Source organism: Lutra lutra, chromosome 2 (assembly GCF_902655055.1).
Source record: "Lutra lutra chromosome 2, mLutLut1.2, whole genome shotgun sequence".
In the NCBI taxonomy this organism is placed as follows: domain Eukaryota; kingdom Metazoa; phylum Chordata; class Mammalia; order Carnivora; family Mustelidae; genus Lutra; species Lutra lutra.
Genome location: NC_062279.1, coordinates 42,919,727 through 42,946,680, shown reverse-complemented (window position 1 = coordinate 42,946,680; position 26,954 = coordinate 42,919,727). Strand labels below are relative to the sequence as shown.

The following is a 26,954-nucleotide window of genomic DNA, read 5'->3' as shown; positions in this document are numbered from 1 at the left end:
AAGGGTAGAAAGGGCAGCCTGAAGACAGAAGGATATAAAAATTGGGCCATGTCCCTATAACACAGGGGGCTGGCTCACAACACTGGTTATGATGTTCAAAACTTATAAATCAAAGAGGTGCATTATTATATATTATATATCCATTTGTTGATATTGCTTTTCTGATTAGAAGATACAGAGTCACTTTAGGTAACTTCATTTAATTTAACATTTATTTTCATTCTATATCCAGATGTCACATTTTCTACATTAAAATATAATCATGCTGACTCCCCCCCACCCCCTATACCCTCAGAGAAAAAAGGGAAGAACTTTACATAATTGGAAAGATGGAATGCACAGAGAAGTTGCTATTGCACCAAGTAACAAAGAACACAAAGAGACCAAACAGTAGACATGGCAGAAGTGCAGAGAAGACAGCTCAGAACTCACAGCAAGAAGGTGCGAGAATTAAAAGGCAAAAGCTTTTAAATGCTATCACTTGTGCCACAAGGTTACCCTGAAAAGGCAGAGATGGGTCAGAAAACAGGATCAAATAGGGGATCTTCCAAAGGCTGCTCTCTAACAGAGTTTAAAATATCCATACACAGAAGAACTTTCTCCTCTCCACCTTGCCCTCAGCATCTGGTAAACACTTGAGAAACTTAAACCACTGTTAGCATGTCAGAATGTAGAATGGATATGGGTTTTTCTTTCTTTTATTGTACCCCGACTCTTTCCAAGCAACAGTTCTCTTAGTTATTTTAATTACGATTTCTCTGTAGGGAAACCCAGTAAGGATCATTAAGATAAGGCATCTCACTACTATCAGATCAATGCCAGCTGTGCAAAAGCTGCAGGACTCTATGTTACTCAGAGGGAGGGAGAACAGTAAGACACAGGAATCCCGATTCATAATGACTAAAGAGAAGAACGAAACTCCTTCTCTAATCTAGGCATTAAATAGGAAAGAGCAGGTGGACAGTAAAAACCGTCTGCTTAGAGCAGCAACACAGACCTATGGGCACAGCAACAATCCAAAAACAAATGCTCAGGGAAGAGGCCCTTGGCTCTTCAGAGAGGAGGCTTCTTTTAGACCTGATCCTGGCTCTAAATTGGAGATCAAAGCATTGTAACTTCAGACAGTGATACTCTGGAGGGGGCCGAGAGGTGAGGTCAAGGAGACCCATATAATGAAGACATTATTAGGCAACTAACTACACCACTATGTACAAACACACACACCTGTAGGAAAACTTCACCTCTATCTCCGAGCTATTTTAAAAACAGCACTGATGATCCAGATTTTCTGAACAGGGGATATTTTAAAGTCTGTTAGAAGTTTAAAACATTGCAACACTGGCACAGTATGTTACCTATTCTTTGTTTTTAATTACAGGGGAACAGCGTAAACTCCAACACAAAGATGGGGGGATGGGGGAGTGCAAAAGGAATAAAGAAAACAGAACCAGTATTTCACAAGTGTATCAAGCCAGCGATGCAGTAGCAGCTAATGCTTTGCAGAGTCTCGAGGGTAAAATTCACTCAGGGTGCTCTGAGGGATCCTCTTCAGCATCTCTTTGGGGAAGATTCGGAGCAGTTGCCAGCCAATGTCCAAAGTCTCATAGACAGTGCGGTTTTCATAAGAACCTTAGAAAAAATTGAAATTTAATGAATAAAGGCACACTACTTACAACTTACCAGTGTTATTATTTATTCCACTATAAAGGACTACTGTGAGCATCAAGTATTAACAACAACAACAACAAAAAAGACAAAGCAGTTAGGTCTCTTAACACCAGATGCAACCAAATGTACGTGAGGGTACAGAGAGTAAGTACCATTAGGAATCAGAGAAAAGGGAGGCCTGCAGGCTAGAGGCAGTGGGCAAAAATCTAGTGTGTGTGTGGGACAACCATGTGGACAACTGGGTAGGATCTAAATACCTGGAGCAATGGAAACTACACCCAGTGTTTTGTCTATAGATTACTGAGAAAGGCAGTTTTCCAGGAAGAAAGGATGAATGTGAGGGAGGGCAGTACAGACACTTACAAAACCTTAAATGTCAACTGAACACCTTGAATAGGCCAGCTGTTTTCAAAGTGGTTACTAATTATTTTTAGTAGTAGAGTCATTCTTATCCTGCAAATAAATCTGATTTCTTAACTATGGAATCAGAGTGGCTGGAATTCTGGTTTCTTTTCTCTACCAGAAAATCTTCATTTTTTATCTTTTTAAGGTATCATGGTGCTACACTAAAAAAAACATACATATCTTTTTGGGCTTAATGTTAACAAGAAACGCATCAAATACATACAAGAGTGTAGTGAGCATGATGCATTATTCCAAAGTTAACACATCTGTGTTGAGTACCACTGAGGTCAAAAATAGTGGCAAGGGAGAGACCAATCAAAACAGCCTGAAAATTGTACATGTGCTATGTAATGAAAACCATTACTGCCTTTTTACTAGAGACACAATCAAAATAATTAGTAATAAGTTTATTCCAGCAAATATTAGAGGGATATACAGAGTCAGGGAAAGTGGAGAAAAAGCTGGCACTAATGACCAAGATGATGAGACAAGGGTTTGGACCAGGCCTTAAGATTCAAAGTTGGGGGACGCCTGGGTGGCTCAGTGGGTTAAGCCGCTGCCTTCGGCTCAGGTCATGATCCCAGCGTCCTGGGATCGAGTCCCACATCAGGCTCCTTGTTCTGTGGGGAGCCTGCTTCTCCCTCTGCCTCTGCCTGCCACTCGGTCTGCCTGTGCTCGCGCTCTCTCTCTCTGACAAATAAATAAATAAAATCTTTAAAAAAAAAAAAAAAAAAGATTCAAAGTTGGTCACAGATCAGTAGCTTTCCACATTATCCAAGAACTTGTCCAGATGAAGAATCTCTGGCCCCATCCAGTTCTACTGAATCAAAATCTGCAATTTAACAAGATCTCCAATTGATTCAAAAGCATATTAAAATTTGAGAAACACTGGACTAAGCTACGCTAATGGAAATGAAACCAGAAGAGGATTATTTTAAATAAGAACAACAAAAATTAGTAAATATTTGGTTACCAGAGAATAAATGAATAAAGTTATGAATAATGCCCAATTATTGAGCTTGGGCTAAGTAGGACAACACTCATACAAGAGGTAGACAAATTGAAAAGCAAACTGCTAGGCAGGTAGTCAGTGTAAAAAAAACTTTGGGTTCTGACCATGCTGAGCCTGAGGAGATGGCAGCATAAGCAAAAGTATTCTAGTTGGCAATGTGGGATTAGAGCTTCAGGAAGAGGATAAGGATCATACATAGCAAGTCAGTCAACAGTAGAGGGAAAAAGTGAAAGCTGGGGGAGGAAGGGGAAGCACAGAAAGAACAGAGAGCTAGGCCTTTGAAAACATAAACAATGTAGAAACAGGAAGATACAAAGTCAGAAAAGGAGATGACAATAAGTGAATCACAAAAGCACCACACTACCAAAGCATGAGGAGATCATTTCAGAGGGGTGAGGAAGAAGAACCAGCAATGGAGGCAGCAGAGCAAAATGCCAGGTGTAAGGAAGGGAAAAGTTCAGATAGGAGCTGAATGGATAATGGACTTGAAGGCAGAGAGGAAGGAGCCAGAAGGTTAAGTGCAAAGACATGACAGGCAACTGGAAAAACCGCTTCTCTAATTAGAAGGAAAATCATCTGGAGATGAATGCAAATTCTCTCAGAGTGGGAAAGAAGTCTTCAAAACTATACATGAGCTTATGTTTGCAAGAAAATAGTCCTCTTACCCTGAGCAATGAAGTTCCTCTCAAACTTCTGCAGAAATTCCAAGTAAAGAAGATCATCTGAGGTTAGCGCTTCTTCTCCAACAACGGCTTTCATGGCTTGTACATCCTTACCGATAGCATAACATGCATACTAAAGAGAAAAAAATATTTAAAAAAACACAGGTAAGATTTTATAAATGTTAAAAGTAATCTGGGCTATAAATTAAGAGTATTTCTGTAGCTGTCTTTGTAAGAGACCACAAAAGGAATTTCACATTATTTACAAACACAATTCACATAAAGTTCATATGAAAGTACCAGATTTTGGGCGCCTGGGTGGCTCAGTGGGTTAAGCTGCTGCCTTCGGCTCAGGTCATGATCTCAGGGTCCTGGGATCGAGTCCCCCATCGGGCTCTCTGCTCAGCAGGGAGCCTGCTTCCCTTCCTCTCTCTCTGCCTGCCTCTCTGCCTACTTGTGATCTCTGTCTGTCAAATAAATAAATAAAAATCTTTAAAAAAAAAAAGAAAGTACCAGATTTTATGAAGTAGTCTCACTGAGAAAGAAGTCTTCAGGTATGCAGTCCACAGATGCTACTAACACTCTAAAAAATACACTTCCTCAGTATGTCAATGAGCTTACTTAAAGAGCATTTGAAAGTCAGAACTCATACCACAGAGAAATCCATCTCAAAGTTCAAGAAAAATATTTGTGGTATGAGTAGGTTTACCATTTTTACTTTAAGGTCAAAGGTATTTTTTTCTTTCTTTGCGATTGGTGTACAATCTCATACAACTACAGAAACCAAGGATTATGGGGCACCTGGGTGGCTCAGTCGGTTAAGTACCTGCCTTAGGCTCAGGTCATGACCCCAAGGTCCTGGGACCAAGCCCTGCATTAAGCCCCACATCAGGCTCCCTGCTCATTGGGGAGCCTGCTTTTCCCTTTCCCTTTCTACCCTGCTGCTCATGCTCTCTGGCTCTCTCTGTCAAATAAAAAACAGTAACTACAGAATCCAAAGATTCCAAAGAATAAATAAAGCTGTATCTCTTAGTGTTCTGATGATTGTTTAATTTCTTAAATAAGAAATTAGAGTATCTTTTTAGGAATATTCTGTACTTATTATTATGGTTATTAATAAAAACCTAAAATGGCCTTATGGCTTGTTTTTAATTTAGAAATTATCTTATATAGCATTAGATGTGGGTTTCAAGCAAAGGATTTTAATCTTGAGTATCCACAACTATCCTCTGAAAAAAAGGAAGACTGTTTGGTTCTAATGAATGATTGTATCTTCCACATGTAACCTATACTAAAATTCTACTTATATGGGGGATAAGTACAGTGATATGGGAGAAAGATAAGAGGTGTAAGACAGCAGAAAGAATGGACTAAGAAAGGTATTCATTTCCTCAAGAGGATATACATACCAGCTGGTTAGATACATCGGCATGATCCTTTCTGGTCATACCTTCTCCAATGGCAGACTTCATTAACCGCGATAATGAGGGCAGCACATTAATAGGCGGGTAAATCTTGAATAGAACATGAGAGAAAAAATACATTTAAATATAAAATTCAAGATTTATCAGTAGTAAAGAAGCATTTTGAAACTCATTATTATCCCTTAAATTACAGAAAACTTCTATTTATCTCCTAGTTCTAGTATCTTCTCCTAGTTAGAAAATGAAGTGAGACTTTATGGCATTTCTTTTGAGAATCAAATTCAGAAAGTGAAGTCCACAAAAACCAGTACAAGGTGATACTGAAAAACTAGATTTTCAACATTTGCTGACAGTATCAAATCTAAATAGCCTCTGAGCTCTGACTCATATAATCACATACCAAATAAAAAGATTAACAGTAATTTCACCTAAACACTGATATTAGAAGCTGGAATCTGTTATAGAACCATCAACCTTTTTTTGATTATTCAGTCATTAAGAAACGGTATCTGTCATTTAACAAGATGGATGGGCCCTGAGGGGATTGATTATGCCAAGTGACATAAATCAGACAGAAACAGATAAGTACTATTATGATCTCACTTCTATGTCGAACCTAAAAAAACAAACAAAAAAAAAAACCATGAGCTTATGGATAGAGTAGAATGGTGGCTGCCAGAGATGGAGGCTGGGCGAAATGGGTGAAGGGGGTCAAAATGTACAAACCTCCAGTTACAAAATGAATTAAGTCATAAAGATATAATCCAGAGCATTGTGACTAGAGTATGTATAATACTGTACTGCATATTTGAAAGTGGCTAGGTGACTGGATTTAAAAGTTATCATAAGGAAAAAGTATTTCATAATTATATGTATTGATGGATGTTAACTGGATTTAATGGTGACCATTTTGCAATATATCAGTGTAAAATCATTACTTTGTACTTAAAGCCAATATAATGTACTATTAATATATATCAGTAAAGAAAAAAATAGAAAAAACATTTCTGTACTAATAATAAGATTGGTAATTATAGAATAGAATACCCCCAAAATTCTTTGAGACCACTGGCTCCATTTTAAGGCACAAAAAAGAAAAGTGGATACTTAAATCTTAATACTGGCACTCTTACCCACAATAGGATCTTGGTATACAAAAATGACAACTATATAACCATATGGAAAATAACTTGATATTTTCTAACAAAATAATTCCTAAAAGCAAAGTCAAAGTCACTAATCACTAAAGAGTAACTGAAGAGTAGATTTCTAAGCTTTGCAGCATTGCTTAAATGTCAAATACCTGTCTATTGTGCAGCTGTCTGTCCACGTAGATCTGCCCCTCTGTAATATATCCAGTCAAGTCAGGGATGGGGTGAGTGATATCTACCAGAGGAAGACATCTGAGTTAAAGGATCCATATCATATAAACGAATCACAGGAAGCCAGTGTATGTTACATACAGCATTATATAAAACAGTGCTCTTTAAAGTCATTTTGTGATGACAGAAAAGTTCCGTATCTGTGCTGGTAGCCACCAGCCACATGTCGCTACTTAGTATTTGAAATGTGGCTACTGGAAGTGAAAAACTTAATTTCAAATTTTATCTAATTTTAATGAACTCTGGAATTTAAACAGCCAAATGTAGCTAGCGACTATCATACTGGATGGTTTTAGTTACTGAGTTGCAGCACAGTTAGATATCTATTGGCACATAAAGTAAATTAGCTGCATTTAGGAAAAGTACCATTGTCTCCTAGTTATTTCCCCCCAAAATATAAATAAAACTACAAAAATTCCCTGGCAGAGGTTTGCCAATTTAACATATACTGAGAAAACATTCTTAGTTTATAAGCTATTCAGATGGATATAAACCATTTCAACATGGGAAGTACAGGAATGTTGGATAAGCAAAACACCATTATGTGGGCAGCACCAAGAAAGTTCTACAAAGCAAGACGTTTCTAAGTTAGTTGAATTACATAAAATAATCTTACACGTACTTTTTTGGAATAATCATTTTCAAGTCAGAGACAGTACAGTATGAATTATGAATTCAGACTGCCTGGGTTCTAAAACTATCACTTCTTAACCTCAATAGATTACTTTACCTCCCTGTGCCTCAGAGTAGAGCACTCACTTCAAAGCTGCTATGAGGATCAAATGAGGTAATATTTATAAAGTATTAAAAACAGCGCTCAATTATAGTGAGTTATTACTCTGAAAATACCTTGCAAAAACTGCTTTTTAAACACTGAGACAAGAACAAAAAAGCAGTCACAGAAGAAGACTACTGACTTGTTTCACTCCTGAGCATAAACTCAAACAGGTACTGCACTGTGTGTAAAACGGAAGTCGGAAGTAAAACGGAGTCATCTTTTAACGGGCCTCTGGTGATCATTCTGTCCTGAAAGTCTTGTGGCATTTACTATTTGTGCTCTTCATCTGACACTTAAGCTACCTTAACTTATTGGTGCATGTACATAAAAAATACCCAAATCAATCCAAAAGATCAAGTAACTTACATTAGAGAATGAATTAAATAAAAAAGAATTTCCTTATATCTAGATCAGTGTCCCACAAATAGTAGACACTCAATAGTAACCTAACAAATGAAAACTGAAAATTCTAATTACAAAGGAAATTGTTTTTCTTCTACAAAAGGATGATTAGTATGGGCAGTTTACAAATGAAAAATTTCATTTAGATACAAATCACCTAGTTAAGGTAAACTCTTAAAGGATAAACCCTCAAAAGAATTTCAGCTCTAAAACAAATGAACATGGGGGAAAAGGCAAACCAAGAAACAGACTCTTTTTTTTTCTAAAGATTTTATTTATTTGACAGAGATCACAAGTGGGCAGACAGGCAAGCAGAGAGAGAGAGGAGGAAGCAGGCTCCCTGCAGAGCAGAGAGCCCGATGTGGGACTCAATCCCAGGACCCCGAGATCATGACCTGAGCCGAAGGCAGAGGCTCAACCGACTGAGCCACCCAGGTGCCCCAAGAAACAGACTCTTAGTTACAGAGAAGAAACTGAGGGTTGCTGGAGAGAAGGTGGGTTGGGGGATGGGAAAACAGGTGATGGTGATGAAGGAGGGCACTTGTGATGAGCACCAGGTATTGTATGTAAGTGATAAATCACTAAATTCTGCACCTGAAACTAATACTACAGTGTATGTTAATTAGCTGGAATTTAAGTAAAAACTTGGAAAAAAAATTTCAACTCAAAAAGGTAGATGTTCTCAGAATCAAGTCCTTAAAATGTTTATGTCTGCTATAATCCAAAGACCAAAAACTTACCATCATTAGGCATAGTGAGAATAGGGATTTGAGTAATTGAGCCATTTCTACCTTCTACTCGACCAGCGCGTTCATATATTGTGGCTAAATCTGTATACATGTAACCTGGGAAACCTCGCCGACCAGGCACCTCCTCCCTGGCTGCTGAAACCTGACGGTAAGTCAAGAAGGAGAATGTCACATACCTGAATATGAAAAGTAAAGCTTAGAACACATTAGCTTGAACATACCCAATTGCAAAGTTGGAAGTATCATCTTTCACTTTTAAATACTGTCTCTGGAAGATGATTTAAAAATCTAGCAACAAAACTTCAGATTATTCTGCAACAAAAATGTTGACAATTGGGGACCGAAAGTGTTTTGCTACAATCTTATCACCATAATGCAAATCTTTAATTAGCTTGCTAGGAAAAAAAAAAATCTGCTTGGAATTTTATAAATCAAAGGAAGTTATTTTAAAACTAAGAGAACATTTTTAGTTCACAAGATCTATGTCATGCCATGGATCTTGCAATATTTATGTAAGCTAATGTTAAAAAGGTCAAAAGGGGAGGAAATACATCCCAGGAATCATTTGATGCAGTTTACATATTTAATTTAATCCTCACAACAATCCTATGAGGATTGTTGTTAACCCCAATTCATAATTAGGATCAAGGGTCAGTTAAATAATTTCCCAAGATCACAGAGCCAGGAGCCCATTCATTGCACAAAATAAGAATAAATAGTCTTTCTCTTGGAGACATGCACATTGTAATATAGCTGTGTATATTAATCAATAACCACCAAGAACCCTAAAGCACTGAGCCCAACTTTTAGGTGCTACTCTGGCACCTCCAAAAGAGTATCCTATAGCAGTGTTATTCAAAGTGTGGTCTGCAGACCAGCTTTTATTAATGGATAATGAGATAACACAGAAAGTAGGATAAGCATTTAAAAACTCTAATGGCGATCTGAAAGAGTCGTTGGATCTAGTGGGGGAAAAAAAAAAAAGAAATCCCAGGGTTGTAAGTTATGTATCGTCTTTAAAATATTTTCTAATAACTCATTTTAATTGTACTTTAGAAAATTACTGGTCTGTGACAGACGGAAAGAAAAATGCTTCCCTGAAAAACCACTGCAGCAGAGTGAGATACAGTGATGGATCTCAGGGATTTTTAAGAAGCCAGATATTTATTATAGCATGTCTCTTCAGAAGCTTTTTTATTCCCTTTTACATGTTTTTTAAACAGTAACTTACTCAAAATTTCAATAACTTGTATTAGAATGAACACCCAAACTTCTGGGTGATACCTGTTAGAACCTTAACACTGTTCCTAAATAAACACCATGTTTTCTGAAGGAAAAAGTTCTAAAAAGGGTGGTGTCAAGAGTATGCTCTTCATATATTTAAATATTAATATTATTAAAAATGAAATTCTGAAAAGGGTTAAAAATTGACAATCTGGACAAAACATCCTGGGGGACAGAAAAAAGTTGTGTTTTCCTTTTCGATTAATTAAGGTATTCTACTAATACGTGAGAGATGAAGCTTAAAAAAACACGATTAAAGAAAAATGAAAACTTGTAAAGACAAGATAACTGAAAAGTAACCCATTTTGAAAAAAAAGTTACCTCTCGAAGGGCTTCAGCATAAGAACTCATATCTGTTAGGATAACCAGTACATGTTTCTCACACTGATAGGCCAGAAATTCGGCTGTAGTAAGAGCCAAGCGAGGAGTGATAATTCGCTCAATACTGAAATGGAATATTAAGTCCTTTGTTACTCCAATAAAAAGGCAAAAACATAAATATATAAATATAAATTAAAATATATAAATATATTTTATATTTATATTTTATATTAAAATATATTTTATATAAATATATAAAAATAAAAAGACAAAACAACATGATGCTGGAAATTAGAGTCCCCCTTCAAAAGTTTTAAATAAACTGAGAAAATTTATTTAAGTTTTAAGTAACTAAATAAATTTAATTTAAAAAATAAAAAAGCAATTATTACTTTAGTCATTTTTTTTTTCAGAATAAGAACTACTTAATGCTACAAAGTTAGATTATTTTAGAAATGGCCCCATACATTTTCAGAACTATATTCCTCTCAAAATTGAGAGAGAAACAAGGAGGGAGGGAAGAAACAGGGGAGTGCCTAGATTTCTCAGGTAAGAGGAAAAGATCATTAAATATGGTCTGGGTCCCAGGTAATTTACATGTATTATCTCACTTAAAATGCACAACAACAGTATGAGACAAGTATTACTTATATTTCCTCAAAGAGAAAACTAAAATTCAGAGCCTATGTGATTTGGCCAAAGCCAAGTAACCAAGAAATAGAGCCGAATTTAATTAACCACAGCTCTCCCACTCCTAGCCCCATGTTCCTTTCATTGTCATATTTCACTTCCCTTGTCTTAGGTAACATTTTTGATCTGAAGCCTGAGTGAACAGAAAGAAACAGCTCTATTTACTCACGTTGGGTCATTAGCCAAGTTCAAAAAGAGGCAGACATTGTCCATTGAGCCATTTTCTTCAAAGTCAGATTTGAAGAACCGGGCAGTTTCCATGTTTACCTAAATAGCAATGACTTCATCAGTGCTAGGAGAAGAAAAATTCTCAGTATTTCTGATGAAGGCTAATCTATGGATCTACACTGTTCCCTCTTTTGAAGTTTCAAGTACCCACAAAATTTCACAAAAGCCAACAGAGTAAACAAACCGCTTTGGGCATAAAGAAAATTACTCTTAAATTTTGCAGTCAACCTGCAATTGTACTACTGGATATTTACCCCAACGATACAGATGTAGTGAAAAGAAGGGCCATCTGTACCCCAATGTTCATAGCAGCAAAAGCCACAGTCACCAAACTGTGGGAAGAACCAAGATGCCCTTCAACAGACGAATGGATAAGGAAGATGTGGTCCATACACACTATGGAGTATTATGCCTCCATCAGAAAGGATGAATACCCAACTTTTGTAGCAACATGGATGGGACTGGAAGAGATTATGCTGAGTAAAATAAGTCAAGCAGAGAGAGTCAATTATCATATGGTTTCACTTATTTGTGGAGCATAAGAAATAACACGGAGAACATGGGGAGATGGAGAGAAGAAGGGAGTTGGGGGAAACTGGAGGGGGAGATGAACCATGAGAGACTGTGGACTCTGAAAAACAATCTGAGGGTTTTGGAGGGATGGTGGGAGGCTGAGTGAGCCTGGTGGTGGCTATTATGGGAGGGCACATACTGCATGGAGCACGGGGTGTGGTGCATAAACAATGAATTCTGGAACACTGAAAAGAAATTAAAAAAAGAAATAAAAATTAAAAAAAAAATTGCAGTCAAATGTTAAATTTTAATCCAGAGTTTATCCAAAATGCCAAGTTGCAACTTCTCTGCCTAGAAATAAATCCAATGATGTATGTGTGGTTTTCTACATTGTTCTAATAAAATAAATAATCTTATAATGTCATACCAAAACAGAAAAAAATTATACTTACACCCATAGCAGCAAATACAATTGCAAAATTTTCCTCACTGTAGTCTACTACATCTTTGGATTTCTTTACCAAACCAGCCTGGCGACAGATTTGTGCTGCAATCTGATGACAAGTACAAGAGAACTAAGTTGAAATTTAAAATAACACTTCTACAACAAATAACTTTTATCCTAAACTTTTTGGAATTGCAATTATAATGAATGAAATTATGTTCTAAAGGATTTACCCAAAAAAGCTACTTTTACTTTTTGTAAAGATTTGTAAGAGTAAGCAAGAACACAGACATCAGGCATAGATTAAGCTTCAATGTAGCTGGATTATATAAACGGTAACATTGAAAATTGCTGAAATGGGTATTGGGTACAAGTGAGTATTGTTAAAAATCTTTTATCTGGCTTCTTATTAACAGTGAAGCATTTAGAAATTCTCCCTTGTTAAATTTCACACCAAACAGATCCTAGCTCTCACCTCATTGTGTGGTAAGCCAGCAGCAGAGAAGATAGGAATTTTCTGCCCCCGAGCAATACTGTTCATGCCATCTATGGCCGAAATGCCAGTCTGAATCATCTCCTCTGGATAGATTCGACACTGAGGATTGATTGGCTGGCCTAATATATTTCCAAAAGAGAAAATTTTAAGACATTAAGACTAAAACATATAAGCCATTTCTTTCCTCTCTTAAAAAAAATCAGCTACTTTTTAAAATCTGAAACTATTTAAGAAATCTTCCCATTAGTCTCTTGTAGACTCACAAACTATATAGTAGCAGAACAAGTTCCTAAAGAAAAAAAGGTACAGTAAATAAGAAAAAAAATCCTAATTTAGAAGCCACTTATATTTCAAAGCAATGTTCATTTCAGATATGCCATAGTGACATTTTATAATACCTTAAAATATTTTACATAAAATTTTAAGATGACTTCTAAAAAACATAAATTTATTAAATAAAGCAATTAATAGGGACCACATTGGTTATCTACTTAAACTGTCACAAAAATCACTCTCTATTTGACAAAGATATAAAACAGAGGCTATTTTCTTCAAAACACAGAAACCCATTTATTATCTTACCCATGATGTCAAGAAAGTCTTCAGCCAGTACAACAGGACCTCTGTCGATGGGTTTGCCTGATCCATTAAAGACCCGACCTGTGAAACAGTAGCAAGACAGTACAGAGTGGACCATGACTCAAATAGGTAATTTTTAAGAAAGACTCCATGGAAATATGTTTAAAAGAAAACAGATCTCTGCTCAGAATACATAACAACATCCATTTACCAAGCATATCCTCGGACACGGGTGTTCGGAGAATATCCCCAGTAAACTCACAGGATGTTTTCTTGGCATCTATACCCGATGTCCCTTCAAATACCTAGTGAGAAAGAGAAGTAATCAGAAGGGCAAAAGGAATTTAAATTGTTAAGTACTTAAGTATTATTTCTGTCCGTTCAACAGCTCATATAAAGTAAAATACATATATACAAACTATTTTCAATGTAACGAAGAAAAGTCCACAGTGATGAACCAAACTGCCAACCTCTAGACCAAGGATCATGACTCTAGTCCAACTCCATCAAGCTAAGAATGTTTTTTACATTTTTAAAGGGTTTAAGAAAAAAAGAAAGGAAGAAAAATATGCATTAGAGACCTTAGGTGGTCCCATAAAGCCTAAAAAATTTATTATCTAGCCCTTTCAGAAATCTTGCTGACCCTTGCTCTAGATTACTTTTTAGGGAAACATGTAATTTGAGAAAACTGGCATTTCCCATAATTGGTAACATTAAAAACTAGGTATTATAAGAGATGATTTAAAAAAAATAGGCTCAGATAACTGCTTTGGTTTTATCCCGTAAGTTATAAATTTTGCCTTTCATCTCTCTTCTTCCATGTGATTATCTGCTTTGTTTAAAAAAAAAAAAAAAAGTTTACCAATGGCAGTGGAGCTACTGGACTAGGATAGACATAGGTGGCTATCAATTGGCAAGACAACAAGAAAAAATAATTTTTTCTTCCCACAGTCAGTAATAATCTCTAAAAATAGACTTACTCAATGATCTCTAGAAAAGGCAAGAGGTGTTCCTTATGTTTTTGTTCAACTGGCCAGATTTGGAAAGTGATGCTTACCTGAACCACTGCTTTGGAACCACTAACTTCTAGAACTTGCCCACTTCTCTTGGTGCCATCTGGTAATGTCAAGTGGACAATCTCAGCATATCTGGGAAACTATACCAGATAAAATAAAGGGTCAATAACCAATATTTAAAAGCTCCCCAAATTACTCTATACGCTCTATCTCTATCAAAGCCTGTATACAGGTAAAATCTCCCCACCTCTCTAAACCACACAGGTAGATACTGAGAGTCTGTAACATCCTCAGGTAGTTTACAACCTTAAAACACTTACACTGGCACATATAATTTGGTAAACACAGCATAAGGTAGAGAGAAAGGTCTTAAATCCATAAAACAGCAGCAATTAGTTTTTTCTCCTGTGTATAGGTTTTAAACTTTGAGACTAAAGAAAGGCGCAAAACTTACAATAACCACATTCCCATCACTCAGAACTGATGTTTGCTTCTGGGCTGTGTGTGTACTCACCTGTATGCTTTGTGGGGACGGGGATAAAATGCCAATCGAAAATACAATAATCACTATTATAATAAGATAAATGTGTCCTCAAACTCTCCTAACCAAATACATATTCCTCTTTCACTTTTAATAATTGAAAATGCAGTTTCCAAAAATAGATTTTAGTTATTTTACATAAATGACAACATACTAAATATATTATCCTGCAACTTTTCATTTTCTTCACTTGACCTTATGTTTTAGATCCATTTTGGTATATTTACCTCACTTTATCAACATAATCTATTGAAAAGCACATCACTACTTTGAGTGATGTGAAGGAAAACATCTCTCAATTAAAATATGGTGCACCCCTGATTTTAAAATTCTTGATTATGGAGATGGTAACATGAATAAATGGGCATCTTAGAATCAATGTTAAAATAAAACAAATGTAGTTAAAAATGACACATTTTATGTGTCAATGGAGTTCAAGGCTATTCCAAATTTATACTATTACAAACATGCTACAAGAGCATTCTTCCATGCAGCTCCCTCAGGCCAAGTGTGTTTTCCCTAAGGTAACCAAGTGATGGGCTACATACAGGCTGTGCCCATTCCGTAAATTTTCAAGTTACTCTGAAAAGGAACTGTATTAATTTACAATCTCCCTAGCAGTATACAAAATCATCATTTCCTACAACTATGTCAATCTTACATTACTGAACTTTAATTTTTGCCATTTTGATAAAGAAAAAATTAGCATCTTTTCAACTTGTATTTTCCCAGTATTAAACAGCTTTTCATGTTCACTGACAATTCAGACTTTATTACCTATTATTGGGTTATATCTCTTCTTTATATTCCCTATATTTCTTCCATTTTTTAAATGGATCTGCTTTTTCTTTAATGTGAGGGAGCTTTACAGATTCTGGACATCAACCCTTTCATAAATATTGACTTCCACTTTGTTATCGTGCCCTTTATTTTTTATCTTATCATACAGAAGTTTCAAAACTTTTTAAGTACTAAAACGACTTGTCCTCCTTTATGATTTGTGCCTTTTGTATCTTGTTTAGGAAACCCTTTTAATTTAAATTTATACAAAATGGCTTTTGATTTTGTCTTCTAAAAGGCTCTTCAGGTTTAGGCCTTTAATTCAATTGGCTTTGTCTGTGGTATGCAATTTTACTTTTCTCATTTTCATTCTTTTTCATATAGAAAACCAATTACCCCAATAATATTTACTAAGCAGCACAACATGTTCCCTATTGACCTGTAATGATGCTTTTATCATTGACCCAAGTCAAATACCCAGCGTGATAAGAACTGGTTTCAGAGTGCTTAATTTTGCTCCACTGATACAACTGCTTATGCCTGCGCCCAGTCTTTAATCTTTTTTTTTTTTTTTTAAGATTTTATTTATTTATTTGACAAACAGAGATCACAACTAGGCAGAGAGGCAGGCAGAGAAAAAGAGGAGGAAGCAGGGTCCCTGCAGAGCAGAGAGCCCGGTGTGGGGCTCGATCCCAGGACTCTGGGATCATGACCTGAGCCGACGGCAGAGGCTTTAACCCCCTGAGCCACCCAGGCACCCCACATCAAATCATCTTTGTATTACTGGGATAAATTCTACTTTGTCATAGTTCTATTATTTTTTTACATAATTATTTTTGCTAATTTCCAATATATGAGTATATTTTTATTAAGAATTTTGGAATCTGTGCTTTTAAGTGAGGATAATTATCTTTTTTCTTTTCTAGTATTACCCTTTGTCTGCTTTGGAAATTAAAAATATGCCAATTTCAGGGATGCCTGGGTGCTTTGGTTGGTTAAGTGTCTGCCTCCGGCTCAGGTCATGATCCCAGGGTCCTGGGATCGAGTCCCACATCAGGCTCCTTGCTCAGCAGGGAGCCCACTTCTTCCTCTGCCTGCCCTGTCTCTTTCTGACAAATAAATAAAATCTGAAAAAAAAAAAAAAAAAAAAGCCAATTTCATAACATGACTTGAGTAGCAGTCTCCATCTCTATTCTGACAAAATTTGTGTAAGACTATCTGTTCCTTGACCCTTTAAATTAAAAAGCCACTATAAATCTGGGGTTATAAAACCATTCCTACACCTACCTATCATTTATTTACCAGTTTTTCCTCAGCTGGCGCTCTACCCCAAGCAAACATTCAATGAAACTTTTTGAACACTCTTAAAGTTACTTCCTCAAAGATGTCTTCTCAAGTCTTTCTCCTTACTCTCATAGCACCCCACACTTAACCTTCATAGCACTTACTAATTAGATATGTTTATCTGCATTATATTTGCTTCTCCCCTACATGATGCTCCACTGGGGGAGGACTCATTGTTCACCATCATATCTTCTGTTCTGAGCTCAGTGTTTAACATAACTGAAACCTGAATATTTTGGGGGCACCTAGGTGTCTCAAGTCAGCTAAACAATGACTTCAGCTTAGGTCATCTCAGGGTCCTGGAACTGAGCCATGTGTTGGGCTCTGCTTGTCCCTCTTCCAGTGCCCCTCCCTCTGCTCATGCTCTCATGCTCTCTCTCCCTCTTCTCTCTCAAATAAATAAAATCTTAAAAGAAAAAAGAAAGGCAAATATTTTTGTTTTCAGTAACATTTACTAACAAAAAGATTTCATGTTTTTAAAATGTAAGCCAAAAATGTTATCTAATAAGGACTACAGAAAAAAAAAAAAAAAAACTTCCTATCTTTTCCTCAAAAATAAAAGTGCAGGCTCCACTCTTTCACAAAACATTAATGGGTACTAACCTAAACTTTGTGCAAACTGAGTACACGATATTGAGACTTTGAATCAAATTGCAGACTACTAGTATGAGAGTGTGGCCCAGAGGTAAATTTGTTATGTTTAATCCTGAGGTTAATTTGTATAGATACCTTGTCATGCATAAAAATATAATCTTAGTGATAAAACTGAAGAAACAATGCATTTTGCCCTTTCTTTTATGAAATGTTTTTCAATTTCTTTTCTGCTTCTAGAGGGGTCACATGCCAAACATATTTCCATCATTACTTCTCTCAACAAACAATAATTGTGTGCCTTTCGCCCAAACTACCCCAACATCAACCAGTACATAATTACTGTTCTAGAGAGCATATTATATCAATTATTTTCTCTGAAGTATTTTGATCATAAAGCTCAGGTAGGAGGCTTTCTGTAGGGTATTCAATTATGGTCTATATTCTACGTCACTTTTTCTATGATAACAGTCTTAGTGTTTATAATTCTTATGTACAGGTGTGGCAAAAAAAAAAAAAAAAGATATAACTCCACATCCTTACAACAAACTAAGTAAAAACTATTCTTTGCTTTAGGGCTTTAATCACTGTTGAGATAATCTATTCTTGTTTGCTACCTGAATACCAGTATCAGGCCCTCAAAGATAAAAGTTAACTTTGTTTATTCACTCAAAGATCTTAAAATTTAGCAAAAAAAGGACAAAGACTATTAACAAATAGTTATAACACATGGCAGTCTATGACAAGAACCAGAAGCTACCAGAGCTATACAATAACCTATAGGTTATAAAACACACACACTCATATATTATTATTGTTTATCCTCAGTAAACCTATGAGGTAGGATTGACCCCCCCCCCCAAAAAAAGAATTCTACAGATGATGTAGCTTAACAGAATCCATATTAGATCCACCAATGGAATCCAGTCTTCTGACTTTTGACTTAAAAACTCATCTCCTATGTAGTACTGATATTCAGACCAAAAAGTGGGTTAAAAAATCACAACATAAAATTTAAAGTGTACTGAACAGGACCATGTTTTTACATAAATGGTTAAATGATTATCACAGTGGTATTACCTTAACATGATCTAAGATCACTAGTGGACCATTGACTCCTGATACTGTCTTGTACGCTAGAAAGAAAAGAATCAGCTTTAGTCAGTCAGACAGGACAACAACCCACAATTACCTCTACAATATTATCAAAAACTCCTCTCTCTATGGCACTTATTATAATATGGAGCACTCAAACAGAAAATTTTTTAATTGAATTTATAAAATATACCTGTGCCTGTACAACTTTTCATAATCCACCTTCATCCAACCAAAACCATTTTGCATTCTTACTGTAAGTCACTTTAAGGACCCAGAATACAAAAACAAAGAAGGCACAGAGGAGCAGAGTTCTTTCAAGAGTTCCCAGTTTTATATGGAGAAGGGGGAAGAATTAAGGGCTATAACAGAGGTGTATAGAGGGTTTGTGGGAGCAGAGGAAAAACCTAGGTAAGGAGTTCTTACCTAGAAAAGGAAATGCTTTAAAGAAGAGGAGGCACTTAGCAAAGTAGATAAAGGAAAGTCTCAACAACTTTAAGCACAAGTGACAAAATTCAAAGGAAATCTGAGAAAATGTCATCTGTGAGGTAAAAACCATAATTAAATGATGTCATAAAAACTACAGGGAAAAGAGCTTTAGGAAGAGGGGAGCGGCTAATGGAATGAAAGGCCAGAGGTCAAATATGATCCTTAAACAAACAAGCAAAAAAAGTCAAATGTTACTGTCAGTTTAGAGGCTTCTATTTTCTACTGCAAGTTATTTTCTAGGATTAAACTACTAGTCTATAGAGCATGACTCAAATCCTTCATTTTAGAAAGGAGGTAGCTATCCTGCAACCCTACCACACCTACAAACATGTCAAATGTAATGGTAATTAGTATAAAACAGAACATTCAGGAGACAGTAATTCTATGTCAGAATTAACTAAATGGAATGATCAGAACAATTGAAAAAAAATAAATGAAGAAAACTTACTACAAGGCATTGAATACGTTGTGAGAAACTGCCCACTGACTGAGAATTTTTTACTTGCTTGATTTCTTCTGAGGTCTTGGGACAGAAATTTCTGGCACAGATGTAGACTTCCAAGAATGAGGAAACCATTTAATATATCTAGTCTGTCCACTCAAGGGGCTTGGGAACTTAAAAGCAGGAAGCCAGTACCCTGGTACAAATGCCGAAAGCACTATTGGGGCACTTACTTTTCATTCATACTCATAGGACATTTAAACCTGATACTAATATTTGCCTGAATATCTACAATTGTAATAATCTCGTAAGAGGCTCCCAAATGACTTTTTTAACCTCAGATAATAAGAGGTAAGTCACAAATTAAAAAACTTAAGTTACCTGAATGGATGGTAATGTAAAACAATTAATCATTTGTTCCCTTTAAATTACAGAAAAACCTCACCCGTCACACTTATTTTTTATGAAAATCTTCCCCACTGTATGAAAATAAACTAATACTCTTAAAAATAATTTCTACCCCTAAAAAATTTATTGTTCTCATTTTTAGTGTTCAAACATTCAATTTTTTAATGACTTTCTAAAACTGCTACATAGAAATGCAGAGGGAGCTACATTTGAAACATGTTTTTCTTAGAAACCAATTTTTAAAAATATAGGAATAGTAGCTCAAAACCTTTACTTAAAACAGGGATAGGAGTAGGGTATGGGCTGGTGGGGTTGGGGGGAAGATCCAGTTTTGAGATTTAGAAGCAACTGTTTTGAATAAAATGTAACCAACAAAATCCTTCAGGTTCTGAAAATTTTTTCCACCATGATTTCACCTCCTTTAACTTTAACCTCTACAACAAACATGCTTCAGAATCTCATGTTTAAATTCAAGCTCATTTAAAATTAGGAAGTTTTGCCAGTCACAAGCATAAGCATGATGGAGAAAAAGAAACACTACTCACTGTTTTTGCTGGAAACAGTGAATCAAGCTGACTTCTATTAAGATTCTACTTCATCAAAAGCAGTCTCTAAATTTGCAACAATGTATATAGCCTTTTCATATAAAAAGCCTACAAATAACTATTCAAATTAACTGATTAATACCTACACCACCAATATAATTTAATAAGTACTTGTCAGGAATTCTCACTTAATCTCCGTAAAAGATCTACCAAGTTATAGAAGAGAAAAATGACACTCAGAACTCAAGTAAATTGCCCAAGGATCTGAACTTACAGTCTGGCTCCAAAGTCACTTGTTCTTTTAACTCTGTACTGCAGCTCAAATTCCAAAACAAACTGGTTGTTTTTTTGTGGTCTGGTACACTCTTGTAATTATTTGCAAGACTTACGTAGCTATACTATCTCAGAATAATTTCAGGAGGCTGCAACTTAGCTATGAAAAAGTAAGCTATTTTTACTATTTAATGCACTGGACAGTATTTTTCTTGTGTCTACATTTTGTCACTACTGCTGAACAATCTTTCTCTAATGGGAGTACAGCCACTGGAGGAGCTTTTAAGCAGAAAAGGGAGAATCTAATGAGATGCTTACTTCAGCAGTTTCCCCTCACTACAAAACACACACACACAAAAAAAGCAAGGAAACTACTTCGGATACAAATCAGAGCTTAAGGAACATGGATGATTTTTTTTTTTCTTAACTTACTTATTTGACAGACAGAGATCACAAGTAGGCAGAGAGGCAGACAGCGAGAGAGGGAAGCAGACTCCCCGCTGAGCAGAGATCCTGATGTGGGGCTCAATTCCAGGACCCTGGGATCATGATCTGAGCTGAAGGCAGAGGCCTAACCCACTGAGTCACCCAGGTGCCCCAGGAGCATGCATGATTTAAATTAAACTGACATATACAAACTGAACACTAACAATAACCCAAACCCAAACAGAAATATCACCAAACTACATTTGGAGAGTGCATTGTACTTACACAGAATATCTTCAGATAGGTTACCTCATTTCAGGCTCACAAAATGCTGGGAGGTAGGCAAGGCTTATATACCCACTCTACATTTAAAGAAACTAAGGCTCTGAGAAATTTGTTACTAAAAGGGAGGTGGGTTTTTTTGTTTTTCGTTTTGTTTTTTTTGTTTGTTTGGCTTCCCCCACCCCCCACCCCAATTCTAAGGTTGGCATTCTGACTTTATAGTATTTCTGAACTTAGTCTCCAATATAATTAAAAAATATAGATGACACAGTTCCTAACATTTAGATTACAAACAGGTACTAGAAGACAGTTTATATAGCAACTATAGCTCTTTTCCATAATAATAAAATGTTTTAAAAAATACAAGCAGAAAAAATGATATCAAACTCTATTTAACTCTAAACAGTATTTATCCAGCCTTCCTCACTATTATCATTAACGGCCCAAAGCAGAGAGAATAGCTTCAAGTAAAGCTGCCAAAGATATTATAGCTGCTCTTCTAAAGAAGTCAAAACCTTTTCACAAGTTATATAAACATTTGTTTACCAAAATAACGAACACTCTTCTTATGAAAATTTCCAAATGAATAAGTAGTTAAGTCTGCAGGTGATATTCAGAATTTCTGACAACATTGACACAAGTTACATTACATGGTGAGCACATTCTAAGACCAAAAAGTTACATCTTTGATTCTGAACTATCAAGCAGGCAATAAATATTTATGGAGTAATATTTCAAAACCAAAATCTACAAAGGTTTTTGTAGAAGCATATGTTCTGTAAGATGACATCCTCTTCCTCCTGCAGGATATAAGATTGTTCAACACTAGTAAGGCCACTTAATGATTGTGAAATTTTCAACGAGAAAATTGGACAGTCATTGCACAAGAGATCCAGTACTCTAGTCTCTACCTTATTAGCAAAACAAAAACCCCAGGCAATCATCTCCTATTGTGCAAGAACAGTAGAGATCCACACCCTGACAGGTGGACAAAAAGGGAGAGGTTCTAGAAAAAGTAGACCTATGATTCCTTTACTTGACTTTTTCATTGAGGCTACCTCTGCTTTATGAAATAAGGAACAAGGTTAGTTCTGATCTAAGGTCTCAAGAACAATGGAAATTATCTAATTCAAAATGTTCAGTATCTAAAAGTTCAGTATGTATTACTGAACTTTACTCAAAGTTTAAATAATTAAGTTTTCTTTCCTTGTGAATTTAGAGACTCAACCAAAGTGCTCAAGATTATTCTAAGGCTGTGCATCTCATTTCCCATTTCTTGTTAACAGATCCAATATCGTGAAGTTGTTTTAAAACAGGATCCAATTTATACAGTGGTACTGCCAATATTATTAGTCCCATTCCGTCATTCAAAAGCACACATTAAGTAACTACATTAATATACCACCTAAGACGGTATAAACAATCTTTAGAAAAATTAAGAGGTTAATCAGTATTTATTCAGAAGCAATTAAAACTGTTGGGCTAGGGGCGCCTGGGTGGCTCAGTGGGTTAAGCCGCTGCCTTCGGCTCAGGTCGTGATCTCGGAGTCCTGGGATCGAGCCCCGCATCAGGCTCTCTGCTCAGCGGGGAGCCTGCTTCCTCCTCTCTCTCTGCCTGCCTCTCTGCCTGCTTGTGATCTCTCTGTCAAATAAATAAATAAAATCTTTAAAAAAAAAAACAAAAAAACCGTTGGGCTAAAATAAAGAATGTGGCAATTTAAGAAAAGGATGATATTCAAATGTAGTTAGCTGTTAGCCTAAGTATGGAATCATTTATGCTATTCAGAATAACCCAGATACAGAAAAGCAACAAGTGTCCCAATTCCCTACTCTGATTCCAGCCACATTGAGAATCTACTAAACTATTAGAACAAGGTTTAAATGCAAGTTATAAAACAATTACAAGACACCTTCTATGTGTCAAGTACTGTGATAGGCAGTGAGGATACAAAAAAGGGTTCCTGAGGTTCAGTTTTAACCATTATATTGTAACAATTTTGTCAGGAGGAATCTCATCTGGAATTCTGCGTGTTTTTTTTTTTTTTTTTAAGATTTTATTTATTTATTTGACAGAGATCACAAGCAGGCAGAGAGGCAGGCAGAGAGAGAGGAGGAAGCCGGCTCCCCACTGAGCAGAGAGCCTGATGTAACGCGGGGCTCCATCCCAGGACTCCGAGATCATGACTGAGCCAAAGGCAGAAGCTCCAACCCACTGAGCCACCCAGGCACCCCTCATCTGGCATTCTTTAGCCACTGGCTAAACATACAAAGAATACTGAAAAAGCGTACTCATCTCCCTTAAGGGTTAACAATCATGGAGTACTCTTGAAACAATTTTATGATTTCTGTTGATACCCTTTGAACTGACACAGAATGAATAATTATATGGAAACTATTGCACCCCTATAATCTTTTCCTAGAAGCAGCATTAATATCTGTCTACCCAAAGAAAAGTAAAGCATGCAAATGCAGTTCATAAAAGAATATGAATTATTAGGTATAAATTTATTGTCAGAATCTATAGAATGCAACATCAGTTAATTTCTTGAAACATTCACTTCAGCTTATATAAACCTCCAGTAAGCATTCTCAGATAATTCAGATTAATCCCCACTGTAAAAAGCACATCTCAGCAAACCATGGAATCAACTGTGTTTTTCTTCTTCCTCATACTGCAGTGCTGTCATATGACCTAGTGACAGATCAGGATAGGATTAGTCAGACTGGAGGGCGGCTAGACTGAAACACTTCCATCTGAAATTCTTTTTAACCAATGAGCCACCCACAAACAAGCATTCTGGCAACTAACCAGTGCAAACATAGTCTCACCACCTGGGGAAACATCAGCTTCCCAAGTTTTAAAAAGAGTCATTTCCAAGGCTCATCCCAAATTCTGAAGGAAACCTGTGAAGAGCTCTGCTGCTGCACAACTGTACTGGTTAGTAATAAAAAAAACAATTATTTTGGAACTACTGGGTAGTCCACTTAAAACCGCATTTATTAAGGCAGGTTTGTTTGTTTGTTTTTTAAATAATCACAGCACTTAAACACACATATGATATATTCTGCACATACTATATAAATATGGGGGCGCCTGGGTGGCTCAGTGGGTTAAGCCTCTGCCTTTGGCTTAGGTCATGATGTCGGGTCCTGGGATGAGCCTCGCATCCAGCTCTCTGCTCAGCAGGGAGCCTGCATCCCTGCCCCTTCTCTGCCTAGCTCTCTGCCTACTTGTGATCTGTCTGTCAAATAAATAAATATTTTTAAAAATACTATATAATATGGCCAAAGCTGCTTGGCTTCCCCAAGATAGCCTTGCACTTAATTGTGTTAGGTTTAACTTGTCAGTAAATGAAGAGACAATGGTTTAAAAAAAAAAAAAAAAAAAAAAAAAGGAGGACCTACGAGAATTAAAAGGAATTTCAGAGGCGCCTGCTGGCTGAAGTCAGTTGAGCAGGTGACTCTTGATCTCAGGGTCCTGAGTTCAAACTCAGTGTTGGGCTCCATGCTGGGCGTGGAGCCTACTTAAAAAAAAAAAAAAAAAAAAAAAAAAGAAACAGAATTTTAGTTTCTGTTCTGCCAATAATTGTTTAAAATCTGGCAAGTCCTGTCCCTCCCAGAACCTTAGGCTTCCTACTGTAAAATGACAGGGTTAGACTAGATGACCTAGAGGGTACTTTTCGGCTGTAGCATCTCTGACACCAATGTGTCCTCCTGTGGAGCAGCCCCTCCACAGAACATCTCCCTCTGGCTGCGGGCCTGACCTTCATCAACGAAGGGCCAGACCACGTCAGCGATGGCACTTAGTCTCCCTCGGACGAACTCCTGACCAGCCCTGAAGATCTACACTGGCGGGAAGCGATGGGAAGGGGCGTTCCCTCGACCCCTACACATCCAGCTGAGGTCAGGGGATGATTAAGATTGAAGTGACAAGAAGCTGCCTTTCTTTAGAGACAAGAAACAAGAGCCCGAGGGTGCTCCACTCAAGGAAGTTGGAGAGGGCGGGTCAATAGCCAGGAGCCCACCAACCCCAGGAAAAAGTTCTCGTCGATGCTCCTGCCCTCCGCCCACCTATATTACGAAAATATCTGGTACACTCAAGTCTCCTTCTAGAGACAGACTAATGAGTCAGAACAGGTAGGATGAGAAAGGAAAAATAAATCCCCCCTCCCCCGCTAAGCAGGTGAATGGAACAAGAGGCTGAGCTAAGGAGCAAGACAGGATTCGTCTTTTTCTCTGATACTCACTGAGGCGAGGCTGGGAAAGGTAGTTCCGGCTAACTGCCAGCGCTTGCTCCCGAGATCCCACCACAGGCCCACTGGTGGGCACGGGTAGCTCGGGTGCGGCCCCGTTCACGATCCCCCGCATCGTCCGCAGCGCCATCTTGTCTCCGTCCCGACTGGCTCCGCAGCCGCCCAGCGCAGGCGCAGATATAGCAGAGGCAGCCTGCGCTCCCGGCTCCGCCCACGCCCGCTGCGGAGCGCCGGCCTCGCCCCGCCCCCTTCGCAGCGTACCTCCCTCAGCCTCGTGACTCGAGTTCCGCGTGGGCGGGGCTAAGCCTGCGCACTGGCCAGAGGAGCTGACCAGCGTGCTGCGAGGGAGGGCCCTGGGCCAGGGACAGAAGAAAAGCATTGAGAGGGTCCCAGATAGAAAAAAAGGCGCGACTTAAGAAAGAAAGAGAAGAAACAAGGAAAAACGGACGGGCATGAAGGGAGGGAGAGGGAAGAAAGGCAAGCACGTACAAGAAAAGGTCAAATGGTGTCCATTTTCATGACACTGAAAGTGCTGAAAAACCACTTTGAAAAACAAAAAAACGTTAAACCTATTCTAGTGATTAACATAGGGTAGTATGTGCTATCATTTCTTGCACTTTACTGTCTTCCTATCCAATTTATTCACTGATATATCCATTCAAAAAACATATAGTGGACCATTTAGGACTGTGTGAAACACAAAGTGTAATATCTTTCAATATTATTTTAAAGAGAGAAGTCATACAAAAATGACTAGGTGGTTGTAGGAGGTGACAGTTCAGGCGTAGGGCCTGAGTGATTGAATTGATTGTGGTGCTGTTTATAGGTACAGCATAGAGAAAGAAGCAAAAAACCTCGCCAGTGGTGGTGGAGAAAAAGAGAAAAGCTAATTGGGGATGTGTTAAGTTTCCAGAAATCTCATTCTGAATGAGATTTCTAATGAATTATAAAGGTCAGTGCCTCACAAGAAGGTATCTAGACTAAACCGAGATCAAAATTTCTGACTTATCACCAGGTACCTAACAAGGAAATAAAATATGTAGGTCAGAGCATGTGTGTACTGTGGGGAGATGCTAAAGATCATCTCTAAGGGATCGCTAAAATCAGGGGATGAATAAATGAAGACCCTCCTGCAATCAAATTTGGAAAGATACTAGGGTTGTGAAAACCTAGAACACATGTCCTAGATGCAAAAGGAAGAGAAAATCTTTAGGAAAGATTATTGTATAATGCTGAAAACCGAAGAGAAGGCAAGTCATCGAAGTATTAGAAATATTCATCGTATTTGGCCATTAGAAAATCATTGTGGGGACGCCTGGGTGGCTCAGTTGGTTAAGCAGCTGCCTTTGGCTCAGGTCATGATCCCAGCGTCCTGGGATCGAGTCCCACATCGGGCTCCTTGCTCATCAGGGAACCTGCTTCTCCCTCTGCC

At 37.3% G+C, this 26,954-nt stretch overlaps 1 protein-coding gene across 1 annotated transcript; it reads right to left on the bottom strand.

Annotated features, from left to right (window-relative positions):
* Positions 1-1,347: 1,347 nt before the first annotated feature.
* Positions 1,348-25,694, bottom strand: ATP6V1B2 (ATPase H+ transporting V1 subunit B2). The gene is made up of 14 exons (XM_047717279.1): positions 25,517-25,694; positions 18,391-18,446; positions 14,096-14,194; positions 13,250-13,343; positions 13,042-13,119; positions 12,439-12,578; positions 11,971-12,072; positions 10,947-11,044; positions 10,088-10,211; positions 8,474-8,624; positions 6,475-6,557; positions 5,157-5,261; positions 3,751-3,880; positions 1,348-1,629 (listed from the first exon to the last, which is right to left on the bottom strand). Exons 1-14 carry the CDS (start codon positions 25,650-25,652, stop codon positions 1,490-1,492), a joined length of 1,536 nt encoding a protein of 511 aa, XP_047573235.1. The 5' UTR covers positions 25,653-25,694; the 3' UTR covers positions 1,348-1,489.
* Between the last annotated feature and the right edge of the window lie 1,260 nt (positions 25,695-26,954).